Raw genomic sequence first — 22,485 nt, forward strand, 5'->3', positions numbered from 1 at the left:
CTCATAAAAATTACTGAGGACTCCCAAGAGCTTTTGTTTATGTGGATTGTATCGATATTTACCAGATTAGAAATTAAAATGGAAAAAAATGTAAATACTTATTTAAAAAATTTATTTACAAATAACAATTAAACTTATATATGAACATAATATTTTTTGTGAAATTAACTATTCATCAATCCTCCCTCAAAAAAAAGTAGTGAGAAGAGTAGCGCTATATTGTTCAAATTTCCTTAATAGAAGGATTCTCATAGAGTTTGCATCCTGTCAGTTGTTCAATGTTAGGAAGAAAATCTGGCTTCACAGAATACATAGTTGGAAAAGGAAGGAGTATTTTAAGAGCCTTTTCAGATAATATTTTTTAAATATTGCAGGCATTCTTCTTGATACCACACAAAAATTCAACAAGTGTTAGTTCCTCAGGGGTCAGTTGCAATATGGAATCTGAAATGATATTGGTGAACTTTTCATACTCTGTTACCCTAAAACCCACAGCTCCAACTTGCACTTTGAAAGGATCTCTAACCCATGCTTGATTTTATGACATCTGTCATTTGGAACATAGTTCACTGAGTTATGCAAACCTTCTCTATATTGTTACCTCTCATTTTGCAGTATCGAAAAATCTCTTTCATTAATCTTATCATCAAACTCATCCAGAAAAGTCTTGAGGTGCTAGGAAGTTGTCAAGTTCACAGTGGCAGGCAGACAAGTTCCCAAAATTCAAATTTTCACTTGAAAGCTCATTTTATCATTAGCAACAAATACTGGCAGTTGTTTTTCTTGAAGTGACAGGCTCACTTCATTCATTTTCAAGACAGTGTCTGCCAAACACCCGAGTCTGAATAACCACGTCTGCCAGCTGTTTGTTGAAGTAAAAAGCAAAAAAGCAGTTGGTTCAGTTCAGTCTCCACTCAAACAATGGGAGCAAGGGCTTCCCTTCAAAATTCCATATTCCACAGAAATGCTTTCTATGTATTTCCCCTTTTGTCACACAGACTACTAAAGACTTAAGGGTCTAGGTTTAATAAGAGTCTAGGTTTATGATTTTGACTACCTCACCAAGGACATGCTAACATAAATTTTTAATTAATAAATCACATTTTTAAAACTGTGATTACAGAGCCGTGAAGAATATGATGACTACTCATACAATTTGGTGGTACTGCATGGATCCATGCTAAAGACTAGCAGTATTGGCCAGGCGTCAGGGCTCATGCCTGTAATCCCAGCACTTTGGGAGGCCAAGGCGGACAGATCACCTGAGCTCAGGAGGTCAAGACCAGCCTGGCCAACATGGTGAAACCCCATCTCTACTAAAAATACAAAAATTAGCCTGGCATGGTGGTGCGTCACAAGTAATCCAGATACTCAGGAGGCTGAGGCATGAGAATCACTTGAACCTGGGAGGTGGAGGTTGCGGTGAGCCGAGATTGTGCCAATGCATTACAGCCTGGGCGACAGAGCAAGACTCCATCTCAAAAAAAAAAAAAAAAAAAAAAAAAGAAGAAGAAGAAGAAGAAGATTAGCAGTTTCACCCACCATTGCTTTTGCACTTCTGTACAAATGTCAATACAATGGAAAAAAGGAAAATAACATCTTAGTAATACTATGAAAGCTGTTTTGATCTCAGAGACCCCCCCCCACCAAGAAAGGGTCTCAAGCACTCTCCAGGAGTCTGAGAACCTCACCTTGAGAAACACTCTTCTGAAGAAATTCAAGAAAAAAAGATAATAGTCTGCTATAGTTCTTTGCAAACGACACGGAACCTGTAATTCACAGATGTAACCAGTTTGGTGAGAATGTAGGTTGACTTGCACTTATTCTCCAGTGTTGTTTCTAGAGTATATCTCATAAACTGAAACCCAGGCTACCTAGGTTACTCTCTTTAAATAACTGCTGTTGTTTTAGATTGGCCTCAGAGAGGGACGTGTGATATCCCTGACTTTATAGATCCAAGAGCTTTCCATGAGGCATGCTCGTCCTTCAAGACCTGTAAACTGGAGCCCACACCTCACCGAACCACAATCTCTGGACCATCCACCCACGAACTAGCTCTTGTCATTCACTTAATTCTCCCTACTTTCCCCCACCTCTCGCCAACATTTCCATCCGTTTATTCTTAACATGGTTTGCAATCCAACACTCTAAAATCCTTTAAAGTGGGTGTTTATATAATTTATCATCCACACCACAACACTTTTGAGGGTGAAAGCTATTAAAAATGGGACTAACCTGGGTAACTGGACAGGTCATGGTCCCCCATCTCTAACTTCTGCCCTGCATCACCTGAGCTTACCTTGCCAGTTTTACCTTTGCTGCTTTTGGACCACAGAGCTGTGTGGTAGGGGAGGAAGGCTGGAGAAAAGCAAAGCAAACCCCTCTGAAAATGATGATGGTTTAAAAAAAAAATAGAAAAAGTAAGTAGGAAGCAGATAACATTCTTACTTCGGTGTGACTTCTGGTCACTGAAGGGATGGTTGGCTTTGGTTTCTGAGATTCAGTCTGTTTTACTGCAATGACAGCTTTGTAATAAACCAATGTCCACACACAGCTGGTCGACTGGTCTGTTTCTCTAGACTCACAGCAATGCTGCACCATCTCCATCACTTGACAGCAATGTACAATATTTAGAATGGTCCTAACACCTCCTTTTTCTTTCTCAAAGTGTCTGGGCTATTCTTGGCCCTTTGCATTTCCAGATAAATTTTAGAATCCATCTGTCAGTTTCCACATATTAGAAATTACTGGGATTGTGAATGGGATTGCACTGAATCTACAAATCACATGGGGAGAAATGACATTTTTAAAATATTGAGTTGTCCAATCTGTGAACATCTTTCTTTAGAGGTCTTAAAAGTCTTTGGTTAGATTTATTCTGAGGTGTTTTATATTTCTAAGTGTTATTTTAAATGATATCTTTGAAAATTTTTTCTTTCCTGTTTGTTGCTTACATGCAGAAATAAAACAGATTTTCGTATACTGATTTTATATCCAGTTATTTTGAAATTTAGTTGGCTTGCTATTTAGCAATTCTGCTAAATTCCCTAAATTCTAACAGTTTGTGTGTTGACATTTTAGGATATGCTACTACCGAATTATATCATCTGTGAATAATAACAGTATTACTCCTTTCTTTGAATTCTTTACTCTTTTTGTGTTTTTCTTGCCTTGTTACAGTGCAATTTTGAGTAGAAGTCATGTGAGCAGGTATCTCTGTCTTGTTCCCACTCTCAGAGGGCAGACTTTTTCTAACATTTCACCATTCAGTAATATTTGCCAAGATACCTTTTATCAGAATCGAGAAGTTCGCTTCTACTCTTTGTTTGCTAAGATTTTTTACCATGACAGGATGTTGAATTTTACCACCTGCTGTATCTATTGAAATGACAAGATTTCCCTCCTTTATTCTCCTTAAAGTGGTAACTTACACTGCTCGGTTTTTAAATGCTAAATCATCCTTACACTGCCGGAAAGAAATCCAATGTGGTTGTAATATGAGATGCTTTTGTGTCTACTGCTGGTTATGCTCACTGATATTTAGTTTCAATTTTTTAATATCTATGTTCATGAGAAACTGGCCCCCAATTTCCTTTCCTGCAGTGTCCCTGTCCTTCTTGCCCTTGTCCCTGGTGTCAAGGTGATGTTGGCTTCATAAAATGAACTGAGAAGTGTTCTTTTTCTGTTTTTTAGAAGAGTTTGTTTAATACTGATACCTTTCCCTCCTTCAGTGTTTGGTAGAACTCACTGCTGAAGCCCCTGGGCCTGGAGCTTTGTTTGTGGGAAGTACTGTAATTATGATTTCCACTTTAAACATAGTTATATGACTATTCAAGTTTTCTCTTTCTAGGAATTTTTCTATTCCAGAAAAAAAACTTTTTTTGAGATAGGGTCTCACTGCATTGCCCGGGGTAGTTTCAAATGCCTGAGCTTAAGCAATCCTTCCATCTCAGCCTCCAGAGTAGCTGGGATTACAACCACGCACCACTGCATCCAGCCCCAAATTTATTAACAAAAACGGGTTCATAAAATCTCCTTGTTAATGTAAGATCTGGATTAACGCGCCCTTTTCATTCTTCTTATTGATAATTTGTTGCACAGATTATTTGATCAAACTTGTGAGAGTCTATCAATTTTATTAGTTTTCAAAGAACTAACTTTTGGTTTTACTGATCCTCTCTTAATGTGGTATTTATTTTCTATTTCATTAATTGATATTATTATTTTTAGTATTTCCTTCTGTCTACTTCCTTCACATTTAATTGGATCATCTTTTTTTACATCTTGAGGTCGATGCTTAGATCCACTGATTTTTCAGCCACTTTTCTTTCCAATATACGCATTTAAGGCAACACATTTCCCCCTGAACACTGCTATAGCTGCACCTCACAACATCTGACCTATTATATTTTCATTATTATTCATTTTAGGGTGTTTTGATTTCCATTTTGATTTCTTCAGTGTACTGCAGGTTACTTACAAGAGTACTAATTAATTTGCCATCAAAGATTTGCTTTTTTTTTTAACTTTTATTTTAGGTTTAGGAGTACATGTACAGGTTTGTTATATACGGAAACTCAAGTCAAAGGAGTTTGTTGTACAGATTATTTCATCACCTAGGTACTAAGCCTAGTACCCAATAGTTATTTTTCCTGATCCTCTCCCTCTACCCTCAAGTGGGCCCCAATGTCTGTTGTTCCTCTCTTTGTGTCCACGAGTTCTCATCATTTAGCTTCCACTTATAAGTGAGAACATGCAGTATTCGGTTTTCTGTTCCTGCATTAGTTTGCTAAGGATAACGGCCTCTGGCTGCATCTATGTTCCTGCAAAAGACATGATTTTGCTCTTTTTATGGCTGCATAGTATTCCATTGTGTATGCATATCACTTTTTTTTTTATCTGATCTGTCACTGATGGGCATTTAGGTTGATTCCATGTCTCTGCTTTAGAGAATAGTGCTTCAATGAGCATTTGCATGCATGTTTCTTCACAGCTGAACAATTGTATATATACAAAGGAACAATTATATTCCTTTGTATATATACCCATTAATGGAATTGCTGAGTCAAATGGTAGTTCTGTTTTTTTAACATCAATTAAATTCTATTTATTTAAATATACTAAGCAAAACACATTTTATGAAGCATTTTTTTCTGTGACAATTTGGTCTGTGCTGGATCCACTCTGTGCTGCTGTTTTCTGATGCCAGTTGGTAGTTCTGTTTTTCTGCCTTTGAGGAATCGCCACACTGCCTTCCACAATGGTTGAATTAATTTACACTCTCACCAACAGTTTATAAGCATTCCCTTTGCTCCACAACCTCACCAGCATCTGTTATTTTTGACCTTTTAATAATGGCCATTCTGACTGGTATGAGATGGTATATCTCATTGTAATTTTGATTTGCAGTTCTCTAACAATCAGTGATACTGAGCTTTTTTTCATATGCTCGTTGGCCGCATGTATGTCTCCTTTTGAAAAGCGTCTGTCTGTGTCCTTCGCCCACTTTTTAATGGGGTTGTTTGTTCTTTTTCTTGTTAAGTTCCTTACAGATGCTGGATATTAGACCTTGGTCAGATGTATAATTTGCAAATATTTTCTCCTATTCTATAGGACAGACAGCCTACAGAATGGGAGAAAATATTTGCAAACTAGAGCTTCTGCTGTGCAGAAGCTCTTAAGTTTAATTAGATCCCATATGTCAATTTTTGCTTCTGTTGTGATTGCTTTTGGCGTCTTCATCATGAAATCTTTGCTCATTCCTATGTCCAGAATGCTATTGCCTAGGATGTCTTCCAAGGTTTTTATAGTTTTGGGTTTTATCTTTTATTATTGGTTTCTAACTTAGTTCTACCAGGATTAGCAAATATACCCTGAGCGATTTCACTTCTTGAAGTTTGTTAAGATTTGTTATGGTCCAGCATATGGTAAATTTTTAAAATGTGTTTTAAAGGAAGATGTATTTTACAGTTGAGTCCAGGGTTCTATTTATGTCAATTAGGTCAAATTGATTAATCACGTTGTTCCAATCTTCTATATCCTTTCTGTATCTTTATATTTTTTGATGTGTCGCTTACAAGCCAAATATATTTTTAAATCAAATCTAATAACCTTTGTCTTTTAAATATCTAGTTGTTAACACTTAATGTAATTAATTCTAGATCTGAATTTAGATATCTACTATCTTATCTTTCTGCATGTCCTGCAAATTCTAAGTTCTTTTCTCTCCTATTTCCTACCTTCTTTTGTATTATTTTATTCTTCCTTACTATTTTATATTTAAGCATTCTCCTAGTGAGCCTAGAACTACACTAGAATCCTTCACTTATAACAGTCTAACATAAAGTAGCCCTTTTACATCTTCCTGAACAATGGACCTTAGTTCCATATTAACCATAAGTGTAATTATTTTAGAATCTGTGTCTGATAACTCCATTATCTGTAGTTCTGCTTCTATTGTCTATTTCTTTCCTTTTTAAAAAAATTGTATTTTTTTTTCTTATATGCCTGGGGGTGGGTGTGGGGGTGTGTGGAAGGGGGGCTACTGTAGCAATAATGTAAGGCCTAGAGTGATGTAATCTTCTTCTAAAAGGGATGTTCATTTGTTTCCGCCAGGGAGCAACCCCAATCAACTTTCAAAGCTGACCTTTACTTCCTGCAGGGACTGATCTGCTTATGATTCACCCTTATTCCTACAGCTAACCCCTAAGGGTACAAACTCAAAACCTTCGGGTGTTTACCAGGGTCTCCCCTTGTGCTTCCAACCCCATGAGTCTGACAAAGGCTCTGCCTGGCTTCCCAGGTGCTTCTTCTGGAATCCACAGATGTCCCTGGGGAAAAATTGGCCCAAGAAGCAGGGCTCATGCCTCTGAATTTCCTGGATCTTGGTCCCATACCGCTTCACTGCTCTGTTAGCTCTCTGGGGTTTTTAATGTTAATATCTTGTTCAGCTTTTCCAGTCATCCTCAGCAGGAGAGTTGGTCCAAATTACCTAGCCTGTCATTACTGGAACAGAACTTAAATTCCAACTTTTTTCCCCTCCTCTTCTAGTTAGATCAAGAGAATATACAACTCAGAGTTTTACATCTGCTTATATTAGCTAAAATTAGTGAGTTTATAAAGTTTTTAAAAACAGCCTATGTGAGAAAGTGATAATACATTTTGTTTTCAAAACCTTACCTTGGCAATGGACCTGTTGGGGGAGTCATTCCATAATCTTCATATCTCTGGAAGACATACAAAAGAAATTGAAGATTAATACTCAATACTTATTATAAAGTGACAACAGCAAACTTATAAATTCAGCTTTACAGGATCGACTTTCAAGAGAATTATTTTCTCATTAAAACTTAGCATGTTACTGGTACTCAAGTTTCAGTTTGAGGACCTGCACTACCAGACTTTAGAAAACACATAACTCATTTCTAGATCTTTCCTTCTTTTGTATATTACAACTACGAATATGAATAGCTGACAGGCTTTCTGTGCCTGCTCTTCCCTACAGATCCATCTGTATCTTCTGCTGCAAACCTGTATCTTCTGCTAAAGGGCCTCATATCTTTTGCTAAAAGGCAGGCCTGAGTGCCCATAATTAGCACAGTGACTCCAACCACATGGGCCACAAAGGTCAGCGAGACCCAGTGGTGCCCAGTACCTAGTCAAATACCTCAAGCAACTCAAGTATCAAATCCTGCCTCATGTTGTAGAATGCTGCAAAAAAAGAAAACCAGAAACGAGAGAGACTCTACAAGACCAAGGCAGCACCTTCTGTTTCTGACCATTTACTGGTCCCCAGGAGACCCAGCTATACTTTCTGCCCTTAAGTTCCATAACGTGCCCCCGTATCCTTCAATCAACTCTTTTTACTTGAGCTAATCTGAACTAGCCAAGTGTTCTTTGACTAAAACAATATGCCACATGATTTAAAGAAATACACATCTAAGAAATCTGTTGTATTCTTGGTGAAATCAATATATCCTAACCCTAATATACGTGGGATTCTTATTTCAACATTTCTTTTCAATAACTGTGAATTGTTCTTTTTGGAATTAGATATTTCAGAAGAACAGTAACTATGGGCAGAGTCTGTCCGGCTGCAGTCAGTTGGAACCAATGGTCTGTCTAAGTTAGGTCTAAGTCAGCCTTGCTTCTGAAGTTGCTACAACATGACATCTTTCTTTTTACAAGCTGTCATTTACCGAATTAGTATTTTGAGTTAAGCATTGTATGAGCATTAACCCAAGCCCACAACATCACTAAAAAGTACTCACTGCCTCTGTTTTATGAATGAAACCAACTCACAAAGAAATTAGGTGATTTCCTCCTATGTCTTTTGAACTCCAAAGACCATGCTTCTCACCAATCACCCCGCACCGCCCATGGTTTCCAAAACCAGACACTCTCCTGTGAACAAATATCTATTTTGTGAGGGAAAAAGTAGAGGTTTTGGAGTCAGACAGACTGGCTTAACATCCCTGGGCCTATTCCTTTATGCCAAGAGAATATAATGATCTCCACATTCATAGAGTTCTAAGGGGATTGTTAAATATGAAACTGTGGTCAGATTACTTCACCTTCTGACTCTCTCTGCTTCCATCCCCTTGGCTGTCATGTGGAACCTTGTGGAGTTCCCCAACTGAGGCACAACAAGGGAAAGGGAGTTATGGACGAAGGGAGGAAGAGAACGAAAAGAAGCTTCCATTCATTTTCCAAAAAGTTAAAGGGAAATCTGAGACTACATAGAGATTATTCACAGTGCTGGTGCTTTCGGCAGAGTGTGGGTTTTTAAAGCACATTCATATGCAAAATCTTAAAAAAAGTCAATGCTTACCAGTTTACCTACCAAAGTCTCAGGAGGTTTTAGTGGCATATTAAGAGAAAAACAATGAAAAATAGCTGTCCACTTATTATCTTTTGTATCTCTGTAGTGTGAGGATTTCAACTCTATCCTCATCAGAAAAAGAATGTCATATTTCTAAGGACTGCATGCCCTGATGAAAAGTTTAAAAAAAAAAAAAATCACAGAATTTATCTGATTCTGTTGCAGGATGGATCACACCTATATAAAAGTGGGGCACAAAATTGCATTTGAAGGTTTCAATCGGCTATGTATATAAAAATCCCACTTTAATGCATCCCTTTTTTCTATTCAGTATAAAACACAGGCCAACAGAGTGAGAAACGTAAGTGAGATGGTTGGTAGAGTTTGGGATAGGCCTGAGGTAAAGCAACCAGACAGTGAGGCCTGCTTGTAAAGTGTCTCAGCCCAGAGATTTGTACTGGCTACTCACAGGACTAGTCCAGAGACAGCTTACCTTCTCAAGGAAGCAGCTACACCAACTATCAACTGGCCTGACTCACTGATGCATAACTAACACACTTATCCTCACAAAAAAGGAGCAATGTCATCAGATGGCAAATAAAGGCTCATGCAGTAACTGAAGGCACCTTGAAATCCACATTCCTGTGGTTTTTTTTTTTTTTAACCAAAAAAAAAGCAAATAGCAGCAAATAGAGAGTGATCAGGCTCCCCTTGGCAACACTAACTTTATGATCCATTTATAAACACGCTAAAATTCTATTAGATATGCATGGATAAAGCCAATGATCCTGGTTTTCTACCAGATTAAACTGCTAGCATTCTCATCCAACTACATCAGGGTAACATCGAAAATCCACAATAAGAAAGCCACTGAATAATGGTGTTTATTTAAAAATCTTACTGTGGGCTTGAATTTATAAGGCATTATCAGGGAATCTTGAATCTGCAACACCTATGAACAGTGCACAAATGAGAGAAATAACAACACAAATCTGCCAAACTACACCACTGGCTTCTGTGGGTTTCCAGTTTGCAGAAAGCAGATCATGGGATTCTCAGCCTCCATAATTACATGAGCTGACACCTCATAATAAGTAAATTTCTCTCTCTCCCCCTCACTCTCTCCATACAAACACATATGCATACACACACACACACACACACACACAAACACTACTAGCTCTGTTTCTCTGGAGAACTCTGACTATTTTAAATAATAGACCCTACATGTGAATGGATAAAGAAATGTGGTATATTTGTAAATGGAGTACTATTATGTGCTGCTGTTTTCTTTGGGTCTATTATAAATAAATCTGCCATGATGTACAAGTCTTTGTATGAAAATATGTTTTTGTTTCTCCTGGATAAATACTTAGGAAGAGAAAGCTGGTTCATATGATAGGATATATGTTTAACTTTTTAAAGAGACTGCCAAACTGTTTTTCAAAGTGGTTGTGCTATTTTACATTCCCACCAGCAGTTCATAAGACTTCTAGTTGTTTATATTCTCAGCAACATAATTGTAGATTTATTTCTACATGCAGTTTCATCAGTTTTTGCTGAATGTGTTTTGCAGCTCTAATACTAAGCACATAAACATGTAAGACTTTGTGTCTTCCAGATAAACTGACCACTTTATTATGAAATGATCCTCTTAATCTTTAATAATATTCTTTACTATGAGCCCTATTTTGGCTAATATTAACATAGCCATTCCAGCTTTCTATGACTAGTGTTAGTATGGCATATCTTTCTCCAAACTTTTCTCCATACTTTTCCTTTTTACCTATTGGTATCTTTGTATTTAATGAAGGTTTCTTGTCAGCAGCATATACTTGGATCTTGCTTTTTATCCAAACTGACAAGCTCTGCCCTTTAATAGGGGTGTTTAGGCCATTCACATTTAATGTGATTATTGATGGGCTGGATTTAAATCAACCATCTTGATATCTGTTTTTAATTTTCCCCATCTGTGCTTTATCACTTTTCACTTCCTTTTCTGCCTTTTTTTTTTTTTTTTTTTTTTGAGACAGAGTCTCGCTCTTTCGCCCAGGCTGGAGTGCAATGGCATGATCTTGGCTCACTGCAACTCCGCTTCCTGGGTTCAAGTGATTCTTGTGCCTCAGCCTCCTGAGTAGCTGGGATTACAGGCACATGCCACCACACCCAGCTAATTTTTGTATTTTTAGTAGAGACAGGATTTCACCATGTTGGGCCAGCATGGTCTCGATCTCCTGACCTCAGGTGATCCGCCCACCTCAGTCTCCCAAAGTACTAGGATTACAGGCGTGAGCCACCATGCCTGGACCCTTTTCTGCCTTCTTTTGTGCTGTTTTTTATGATTTCATTTTGATTCCTTTGTTGGCTTATTAGCTAATAATAGGTTGCTTTATGGTTTATATTACGCATTTTTCACTTATTACAGTCTACCATTAAGCACTATTATTCTACTTCATGTATGGTATAAGAACATTAAAATAGAGAACTTCAATTTCTCCTTTCTTGGCATTTTGTGCTGCTGTTCTCATATATTTTACTTCTATATATGTTATAACTCCCCACAATATACACTTATTACCTTCATTTTAAATAGTCAATTATCTTTTTTAAAGTTTTAAATAATGAAGAGAGGATTTTAAAAAATAATTCCCCACATACATATTTACATTTCCAGTGTTTTTCATATATGTATGTAGATCCAGGTCTTCATATGGTATCATTGTACTTCTGCCTTAAAGACTTCCTGTAACATTTCTTATAATGCAGGTCAGCTGGTGATGAATTATTTCAGCTTTTATATGTCTGAAAACATTTTTATTTCACCTTAGTTTTTGAAAGATGTTTTTGCTAGATATAGATTCTAGGTTGGTCATTTGGTCCTTTCAGTTCTTTGAAGATTTGTTCCACTACCTTCTGGGCAATGAGATTTCTTCTGCCATCCTTATCTTTGTTCCACTGTATATAATGTGTTCTTGTTCTCTGGCTACTTTTAAGATCTTTTTCACTTGTTTTAAGCAATTTAGACTATGGCATTTTTGGAATAGTTTTCTTCATATTTCTTGCACATAGAGTTCACCAACCAATGGATCTGTGGATCTGCAGTTTCTACCAAACTTGGAAAAATGTTGGCCACTCTATCTTTTTAAAAACAATTCTATTGGGTATGTTTGAGGTTTACAACATTTTACTGGCTACATACAGGTAGTAAAATGGTTACTTACAGTGAAGTAAATTAACATATTTATCATCTCACATACTTTTTTGTGACAAAAGTAGCTAAAATTACTTATTTAACAAAATCCCCAATATAATAAAATTTTATTAACTATTGTCCTCATTTGGTACTTTAGATCCCTAGACTTGTTCATCCTACACATCCCCTACTTTGTATCCTTTGATCTCCATCTCCCAATTTCCTTTCCCCTCCCATCTGTGGTATTTTTTTTTTTTTTTTTTTAAGATTCCACATGAAAGTGAGATCATGCAATATTTTTCTTTCTGTTTCTGGCTTATTTCACTTAGCATAATGTCTTCCAGGTCCACCCATGTTGTAGCAAATAGGAGGATCTCCTTTTAAAGGATAAATAATATTCCATTGTATATATACACCACAACACTTTCTTTATCCATTCATCCACTGATGGACGCTTAGGCTACTTTCATATCTTGGTTACTGTGAATAGTGCTGCAATGAACATGGGAATGCAGATACCTTTACAAAGTGGTGATTTTACCTTCCTTGGGTATATACTCAGCAGAGGGATTGCTGGGTCATATGGCAGTTCTATTTTTTTTTCTGAGATGGAGTCTCGCTCTGTCGCCCAGGCTGGAGTGCAGTGGTGTGATCTCAGCTCACTGCAACCTCCACCTCCCGGGTTCACACCATTCTCCTGCCTCAGCCTCCCGAGTAGCTGGGACTACAGGTGCCTGCCACCACACCCAACTAATTTTTTTGTATTTTTAGTAGAGACGGCATTTCACTGTGTTAGCCAGGATGGTCTCGATCTCCTGACCTCGTGATCCACCCGTCTCAGCTTCCCAAAGTGCTGGGATTACAGGCGTGAGCCACCGCGCCTGGCCTGGTAGTTCTATTTTTAATTTCTTTAGGAACCACTACACTATTTTCCATAATGGCTGTACCAATCTACACTGCCATTAACAGTCTGCAAGAGTTTCCTTTTGTCTACACCCTTGTCAACATTTGTTATTTCTTATCTCTGTGATAACAGCCATTCTAACAAGTGTGAGGCAGTATCTCATAGAGGGTTTTGTATTGTTTGTTTTGTTTTGAGACAGAGCCTTGCTCTGTCACCCAGGCTGGAGTGCAATGACATGATCTCGGCTCACTACAACCTCTGCCTCCCGGGTTCAAGTGATTCTTGTGCCTCAACCCCCTGAGTAGCTGGTTACGAGCATGTGCCACCATGCCCAGCTAAGTTTTGTATTTTTAGTAGAGATGGGGTGTCACCATGTTAGCCAGACTGGTCTTGAACCCCTGAGCTCAAGCAATCTGCCCATCTCTGCCTCCCAAAGTGCTGGGACTAGAGGCATGAGCCACTGCACCCAACCTCATCGAGGTTTTAATTTGTATTTCCCTGATGATTAGTGATGCTGAACACTGTTTCATATACCTGTTGGCCATTTTTATGTCTTCTTTGGAAAAATATCTGTTCAAATCCTTTGCCCATTTTTAAATTGGATTATTTATTTTTCTTCTATTGAGTTGTAAGAGTTTCTAAAAATAAATTTTTGATACTAAGTCCTTATGAGATATGTGGTATATGAGTATTTTTTTCCAGTCTGTAGGTGGCCTTTTTCACTGAAACATTTTCAATGTTTTCTTTTGCTATACAGAGCTTTTTAGTTTGATGTGGTACCATTTACTTATTTTTGCTTGTATAACCTGAGCTTTTGGTGTGATAAGTGTGATATCCAAAAGATCATTGCCAAGGTCAATATCAAGGAGTTTCTCCTATGTTCTCTTCTAGGATTTTTATCATCTCAGGTCTTAGACTTAGGTCCTTTATTCATTTTGAGTTGATTTTTGTGTCTAAGAGTCCAATTTCATTCTTTTGCATGTGGAAATCTAGTCTTCCCCTTACCATTTACTGAAAAGACTATCCTTTCCCCATTATGTCCTCTTGGTGCCCTTGTCAAAAATTAGTTGACCATATACGTGTGGATTTATTTCTGGGCTCTCTAGTCTGTTCCATTGGTCTAGGTTTCTGTTTTTATGCCAGTACCATACTGTTTTTATTACTACAGCCCACTAATTTTTTTCTTCTCCAATATGTAATCTGACTTCAATCCCATCCAGTATATTTTTTCATCTCAGAGACTGTAGTTTTCATCTCTAAGTTTGACTTTTATCATTTAACATCTTCAATCCTTCTAGTTAATGTGTACAATCTTTCCTCTAGCTTCTTGAATCTATGGAACTCCATTATAAGAATTCTTGTGATATCCTGTCTACTAGTTCTTTCTTTTTCTCTCTTTTTTTTTTTCTTTTGAGACAGAGTCTTGCTCTGTCGCCCAGGCTGCAGTGCAGTGGTGCAATCATGCAATCATGGCTCACTGTAGCCTCAGCCTCCCAGGGTCAAGTGATCCTCCCACCTTAGCCTCCTAAGTAGTGCCCAGCTAATTTTTATATTTTTTGTAGAAACAGAGTCTCATTGTGTTGCCGAGGTTTGTCTCAAACTCTCGGACTCAAGCAATCCTCCTGCCTCAGCCTCCCAAGGTACTGAGATTACAGGTGTGAACACCACATACACCTTGTCTACTAATTTTATCATCTGTGTCATTTTCCTGCTTCTTTGCTTGTCTGTTTGATTTGATGCAGACATTATTAATTTTACCTTATTGAATGCTGCATATTTTTGTGTTTCTATATTCTTGAGCTTTGCTTGGGTTTAGATGTTATGGTTTTGTGGTTTTTTAGGTGGAACCAGAGCTGCTTTAAGTTGGAGCTAATTTTGCCTCATTACTGAGGCAAAACTCTTCCAAATACTCTAACTGATATTGCATGAATTATGCAGTTTCCACCAACTGTTGGAAAACGAACCGTATTCAACTGCTGAGCCTGCCATGACAAAATACCTTAGAAATGGTGGCCTAAAACAACAGAAACTCCAGCACTTTGGGAGGCCGAGGCGGGCAGATCACGAGGTCAGGAGATTGAGACCATCCTGGCTAACACGGTAAAACCCCATCTCTACTAAAAATACAAAAAATTGGGAGGCCGAGAAGGATGGATCACGAGGTCAGGAGATCAAGACCATCCTGGCTAACACGGCGAAACCCCGTCTCTACTAAAAAATACAAAAAACTAGCCAGGCGTAGTGGCAGGCACCTGTAGTCCCAGCTACTCGGGAGGCTGAGGCAGGAGAACGGCGTGAATCCGGGAGGCGGAGCTTGCAGTGAGCTGAAATCACGCCACTGCACTCCAGCCTGGGCGACAGAGCGAGACTCCGTCTCAAAAGCGATAACAACAACAACAACAACAGAAACTGATTTTCTCGTAGTTGTGGAGGCTGGAAAGTGTTACATCAACATCTGGCAGTGTTCAGTTTCAGGTGGGGCTTTCTTCCTGGCTTGCAGAAAGTTGCCTGCTCTCTGTGTCCTAACCTGGCTGGAGAGAGACCTCTGGAGTCTCTTCCTTGTCTTCTACAGGCAGCGGTTCTATTGAATCAGGACGCTACCCTTCCAGCCTCATTTATTCTTAATTACCTCCCTAAAGGCCCTCATCTCCAACGCAGTCATGTCGGGGGTTACGGCTTCAACATGTGATTTTGGGGGAGACACAGTTCAATCCATAGCAAGAGCTTATTCCCAGGTCTGTGTGAATTTTGGGTTCTGTGTGAGGGTTGTTTCCACTCATCTTTTTGGGGGGCTCTTTTGGGTAGTTTCTGTGTACCCATAAACTGATCAGTACTCAAACAAAGATTCTCTGCAGATGCCTAGCACCCTGCCCAGGGCATCTCTCTGCTCTCCTGCTCTCTCCCTTGTGAACTCCAGCTGCCTTTTCCTCCCCAGACTTCCAAACTCCATTTCTTCAACTCAGGGAGACCACGGAGCTCCGCCTGGGGTCCTACCTGCTGGGCCATGACTAGAAACTCCAGACGTAAGCTGGGGCAACTGGAGGGCTCAGTTCACTTCTCATTGATTCCTGTCCTTTCTTGCCTAAAGTTTAACGTCAAGTCACTCAGATACTCCTTTCAGTGTTTTCAGTTGTTTCAGGAAGGAAAGTAAACCCAGGCTCTGTTCCTCCATCTTGTCCAAAAGAAGCCTGTCCCATACACTTTAATTTCCGTGCCTCTGCTGTACTTCCCGCCACCTGGCACATCCTTCTTCAACTGACAACCACTAATTACCCTTTAGACTTCCACGGAGATGCTATTTTGTCCAGAAAAATCCTTCCCAAAAGACTTCAAGGCTCTGCTAGACGCCCCTCCCACATCACCTCCTCCGGCCATAGCACCTTCCACGCTGTACTGGAATTAGTTTCGATTGTCCAGACAGCCTCCACTGGAATGCAAGAACTGGGGGGGCAGGGACCTACACTGTGCACTACTCTATCTCCAGCACCTAAGCAGAGTACCCGCGACACAGCAGGCGCTTTGTAAATATATTTGAATGAATAAGCAAATGAGAAAACTTTAAAGTGACCCGATGGCAGCTGTATCCACATTTATTTTACCACCGAGGTTTGTCCTATACCATGCATTTCCTGAAATATTATCAACCACCAGTTGTAATTTTGAAGATATTTGTTGGAACAAGCTATATTTTAAAATTAAAAACAGTAATGATTCGATCGAATGATATTCCCACCCCACATGACAGCAGTTCCCCATACTGTAGGCTCTCAGCCTCCCATACCCTGGAGACAATCTCTTGCTGAAGGCTTTTACTTTTAAAATGTAAACCCATTTCAGAGATAAAAAAGTATTTTAGCATATGTTTATTGCCACCCAATTCCATGTAACAAGGTGGACCCAGTATAAACACTCCCTAATAAATTCATATTGTGACCCACTAGCTTCTCTCCAGAGTCAAATTTTGGCCAATCATTTCATCTGAAATCAGCAGAAAATAACGTTAGCTTTACTTTCTTGAGTTTTACTTCTTCTCCATCTCTCAGGAAGGTAAATTTGAAAGGACTAAGAAAAACGTAAGTGATCACAAAGGCAGATGAAATGCTGAAATGTCAACCTCCAAGATGGAAAGCGACATTTGAAAGTGGTTGTCACTGCCCAGATGGGGACTGGCTGCCTACAATCTCAGAACCTCAGGGGTCTCTCCAGTACCAGGTGGCCATACAGGAAACCGAACGATTTGGATACATTCTCAACTGCAACTTTTCTGGAGACATCAACAAGAATACATTTGACAGTTACCCCACCTCCATTCCGCGACACTGTTTTGAACCCAGAAAGATGCTTCCATAAAATCCCCCTCCAATCCTTCACAAAGCAAAAGCCCTCCTGCCTTGGCCTCCTAAATTGCTGGGATTACAGGCATGAGCCTGTAAACCTGCATAAATGGATACTTCCAACATTAAGAATTAATTTAGTAGAAGATAAAAACTAAGACCCATCATCCGAGTTTTAATTCTTATCAAATGCAACCGCAGTTTTGTGCGGAGCCTGAAAGTGAGGCAGTCAGGCAACAAAGCTTCAACATCTTGCCCACCAGAGAATTCTAGAAGGCCAGTACTTACACTGCAGGGGTTGTTGGCCGTCTGGGCTGGGCTGTAGAAGGACCCCCACTGCGTGGTTCGCCTCTCTTCCCGGGAAGGGGTGCTGTTTGTGGGCAGGCCAGGTGGGACTCCGGGGCCCACACCTGCGGCGCTGGCAGGCTGGCTGCTGGGGGCCACGAGGGCAAAGGCATCGTCCAGGAGGGAGTGCATGGTCTGGCGTGCCTCCTCGATGGACGGCTGGGGTGGGATGTACTGGGAGGCCGGGAAAGGAAGGGCTGGATATCTCCCCAGTTCCACCGAGGATGGTGTCTGCACATCGGCTGGGAGGTCAGGATCCGACTACAGTGGGAAATGGCAAAGGAAATATCACACACGAGTTTTTGTGGCAACCCTAAATGGTTTTCCTGACACTGAGGAAAAGTTCTACCGTTAAGAATTAAAAAATGACAGTTGAGGCTGCGCACACTGGCTCACACCTTTAATCCCAGGACTTTGGGAGGCCGAGGTGGAGAAGCACTTGAGGCCAGGAGTTCAAGACCAGCCTGGGCAACACAGTGAGACCCCATCTCTAAAATAAAAAATTAAAAAAAAAATTAGCCAGGTGTGGTGGTGTATACCTGTAGTCCCAGTTACTTGGGAGGCTGAGGTGGAAGGATAACTTGAGCCTAAGAATTTGAGGTTGCAGTAAGCTATAATCGCATCATTATACTCCAGCCTGGATGACAGAGTGAGCCCTTGTCTCACAAAAATTAAAAAATGACAGCTGAGGAATGTGCATTACATTTCACAGGAAGGAGCAGGGAGGCTTGAATCAGAAAAAAAATTGCCAAAATTCAACAATCATTTTTTCAACAACACTCAACTATTTACAAGGCATTTCAGCACCTGGAAGTGAACACTTTTACTGAAAGCCTCTAAACAGCCAAAAAACTTATTTCAAAGTTTATGTATTGAAAAACACTAGTAAATTTTTCATAGCTAGCAGTCAAAAAGTAGTCTATTGACTATCAGAAAATAGCCTTAAAAGATCAAAACTTTTAAAACTATGCATATTAAAACTATGTATGCGGGCTGGGTGCAGTGGCTCACACCTGTAATCCCAGCAACCTGGGAGACCAAGGCGTGAAGATCATTTCCAGGGAGGCCAGGAATCTGAGACTAACCTAGGCAACATAGCAAGACCCCCATCATTACAAAAGATTGCTGAAAAGTTAGTTGAGGGTGGTGGTGAGTACCTGCAGTCCCAGCTACTCGCGAGGCTGAGGCAGGAGGATCTCCTAAGCCCAGGAGGTCGAGGTTGCAGTGAGCTATGATTGCCCCACTGCACCCTAGCCTGGGCGACAGAGATCTAGACTCTTAAAAAAAAAAAAAAAAAAAAAAAAAAAAAAAAAAAGCCTCTGTATGTGTGTAAGCAATTATAGTGTCTATTTTATGAAAACTATTCAGAACCATTTGTCTTTAAAATGAACGTATCTCTGGATCACAAGAGTCATTAAGAAAGGTTTAAATTGGCCAGGCACGGTGGCTCCTGCCTGTAATCCCAGCACTTTGGAAGGCCAAGATGGGTGGATTACCTGAGGTCAGGAGTTTGGGATCAGCCTGGCCAACATGGTGAAACCTGGTCTCTACTAAAAATACAGAAATTAGCTGGGTGTGGTGGTTCATGCCTGTAATCCCAGCCACTGGGGAGGCTGAGGCAGGAGAATCACTTGAACCCAAGAGGCGGACGTTGCGGTGAACCGAGATGGCTCCCTTGCACTCCAGCCTCGGTGACAAGAGCGAAACTCTGTCTCGGAAAAAAAAAAAAAAAACAAAGAAAGGTTTAAATTGTGTTCTATACCTACTGTTTAAGAGGTAGAAACATAAGTAACAATAAAGATTTTTTAAATCTCATTTCCCAATACTGTTATGAGCAAAACACAGTCCTGACATATGCAGGGTAAACTGTGAGAGACAAAACCAGGAACCAACGAAGAAGAAGTCATCCTTTCTGGTCTCATAGGCTCCATGAGCGCAGACAGCATGACTGCAGCAGACACAGTGAAGAGAGAAGAGGTTCTGCCCGAGGGGCTGGGGACCCCATACCCTCTGTGAGGAAGGTGGGCAGCTTCTATCTAGAATGCTTCACTTGCCACGTGCCTGCAGTTTAGCCCAGCTGGTTGGATCACCGGACTTAAGGGGCCAAGGAAGACATTCCCTTGCCCGTCTGGATCCATGAGTCTATTACAAAGATAAACTACTCTACAGACACATTCTTAACCTTAGCCCCCTATCTGGAAAATGCTTCTATGGGTGATCAGTTATTATTCCTGCCAGCGTGAAGGGCAGTAGGTTCTTAACTCCAAACTGAGAGAGAACCATACAAGACTAGTAAACCCAGTCAGCCCACAGACAGGTTTTGCTTGGCCTGCACACTCTTTTAACTGATAGCCATTATTTTAAACATCTGAAAATTTCACAGTAACACTCAGATTTCTGGGTTCTCTTGACTGAGTCTGAAGCTCTGGCATGACCGGGCCCTCACTCCACACAGAGACCACCAACTGCCGTGAAGCAGCGACTGCCCTCGTGAGATGGGGTAGGCGCTCTTCTCTCCACGGCAGTCCCCGCTGGAGACCTCCCTCTCTTGCCCGTGACACGCTTGGGCTTATGAGTCCATTTCTCCCAAACTGCAACATCCCAGTGGAGGTTCCACTAAATGAGATTTGTCATTGAGAAATTCTAAATGAGAATCCGGGACTCCAAGGTGACCTCTAGTTGACGATGTCACCTTGGAGGGAACCTGTGCTCCTTTCCTTGTGAGGTGGAAAATGGTCCACAGTCACGCCCTTCTCCAATTCTTGATTTTTTTGAGGAGCAGATGAGGAAGACTGGTCAGCAGTGTACCACCAACCTACGGCTCACGTGTGGAAGGAAGGGAGGGTGTGTCTGGAAGAACTGTCTACTGGTAAGTAAGAGGGTTTCTCCAGAAACAGAAGCGATGTTCCTGGCGGTGATTCCGGTGGCTGCCTATGAGGCTCTACTGCAAGGAAGCAAGCAGTGTGGTGACACAAAAAACCGCAGGCACAAACTGAGATTCCACTGTGGGAAAGGACCTCAGACACTTGAGTAGAGTCCCCAGCGGCTATAACCACTGCCAATCTCATTCTCAGTGGCCAGAATTTCAGAGAAGACTAAACTCCTATACCCAGAGAGATGATCTGCCTATGGGAAGGACAGTCCCCTCAGATTCCCATTGGCCCCCATGAATCCTGCCAGAAGGCCAGAAGCTCCTGGGCCAGGACGCTTCCATTTCCTGTCCTTCACCTTCTTGTTTTCTCCTCATTTTGCAGGCAAGACTACAGAACTTGCAGGCCAAGAAGAGGATTTACTCAACTTCCTATATTCTAACATCTATATATAGACTATAGATGTTTCACATATAGATGTGTTCAGATACAGTTTATCTATCAGTCTTCAGAAATAAATGTGCATCTTTTTACTGTTAGTCATCAAAGTTACGGATTTTGGTGCCTATTTTGCAGTCCGTTGTGGGTGTTGTAAGAGGGTGTCCAGACAGCCTGGTTGTCCAGGACAACCTCAGTTTATGCCTGTTGTCCCACGGTAATGATTAATAGTATACCCCTTACACTTTCCAGTGTCTGGATTGGATGACAAATTACATCAAACTTTTTCCAGACAGTAAATACTTTAGGTTTCATGAGTCATATAATCTGTCACAGCTACTCAACTCTGCCTTGCAGCAAAAACAGTCATTGGTATCAAGCCAACAAATGGGTGTGGTTGTGTTGCAATAAAACTTTATTTAGGCCAGGTTTGGTGGCTCATGTCCACAATCCCAGAAATTTGGGAGGCCAAGGCAGGAGGATCACTGAGTCTAGGAGTTTTGAGACCAGCCTGGGCACCAAGGCGAAACCCCATCTCTACTAAAAATACAAAAATTAGCCAGGCAAGGTGGCATGCACCTGTAATCCCAGCTACTTAGGAGGCTTAGGATTACCAGAGCTTAGGGAGGTCGAAGCTGCAGTAAGCCGTGATTGCACCACTGCACTCCAGCCTGGGCAACAGAGCTGGAGTGTCTTAAAAATAAAAAAGTTAAAAGAAACTTACAAAAACATGCAGCTGGCTGGATTTCTACCGAGGCCTGAATTATAATGGTAACCCCCGTTACAAGGAACCAAGGAATATTTCTCTTGGCCTTAGGAGAACACACCCCTGAAGGAAAAGATATTTTTGAGGGGAAAGTGGAAAATTGAAGGTAATTCAAAAACGCATAGTACTTCCCCAGTATAGGCTTGAAGATGAAAAAACAAAAACAAAAAACTCTGTACATGTACCACTGATTCTAAAACAAAAGTTGAGGGGAAAAAAGATAAACTACCTAAGAAAAAATGAGCTCTGAGACAGGCATGATCTTTTAAAGTACGTGTTTCAGAATTCAAAATCTGAGGAAGATTTTTATTTTGGGGACATCTTTGAAAAAAGGAGCCACTGAAGGCAAGCACCCTCTGGGGTGGTGTCTTCCAAGAAGAGGCTGCTCTGCACCCACAGCAGGAGGAATCTCTGCACTCCCCGCTAAGGAAAAAAGAAAACGATGCAGCAAGCCACCGCGAAAGAAGGCTGATCTAGGGTCACCGAGGAAGGCGAATGAAGACAGCCAGGAGAACACAGGTTCGCCCCCATACAAAACTCAATCATTCAAAAAAATCAAAGGGAGGGGACTGAGAGGGCTCCCCACAGATTCCTTTGAGAGAGGAGCCCAGGTTGGCTAGAGAAGTGAAGGGGAAAAAGGGATGCTGTCCCTTCTATCTGTTAGTTCCACACCACGGCAAGTCTCCATTTGGCACAGACAAAAGCTCCGGGTGACAACCCTGGGGAGCCCTCCCCAGATCAAGCCAAACCCCACAGGTGTCCAATTACCCCCAGAACTCAACACAGCACAAGAGCGCCACCTACTGTAAGAGCA

At 40.7% G+C, this 22,485-nt stretch overlaps 1 protein-coding gene across 6 annotated transcripts in view; it reads right to left on the reverse strand.

Moving 5' to 3' along the window:
* Nucleotides 1-22,485, reverse strand: part of KIAA1549 (KIAA1549 ortholog) — a 145,739-nt gene that overhangs the window by 10,610 nt on the left and 112,644 nt on the right. For all 6 annotated transcript variants that reach the window (XM_045388284.2, XM_045388283.2, XM_074036080.1 and 3 more), the window contains 2 exons: nt 17,541-17,858; nt 7,180-7,226 (listed from right to left, as the gene is read on the reverse strand). In XM_045388284.2, the coding sequence (XP_045244219.2) occupies nt 7,180-7,226; nt 17,541-17,858 (365 nt within the window). The remainder of the gene's footprint in view (nt 1-7,179; nt 7,227-17,540; nt 17,859-22,485) is intronic.

Source organism: Macaca fascicularis, chromosome 3, assembly GCF_037993035.2.
Source record: "Macaca fascicularis isolate 582-1 chromosome 3, T2T-MFA8v1.1".
In the NCBI taxonomy this organism is placed as follows: Eukaryota; Metazoa; Chordata; class Mammalia; order Primates; family Cercopithecidae; genus Macaca; species Macaca fascicularis.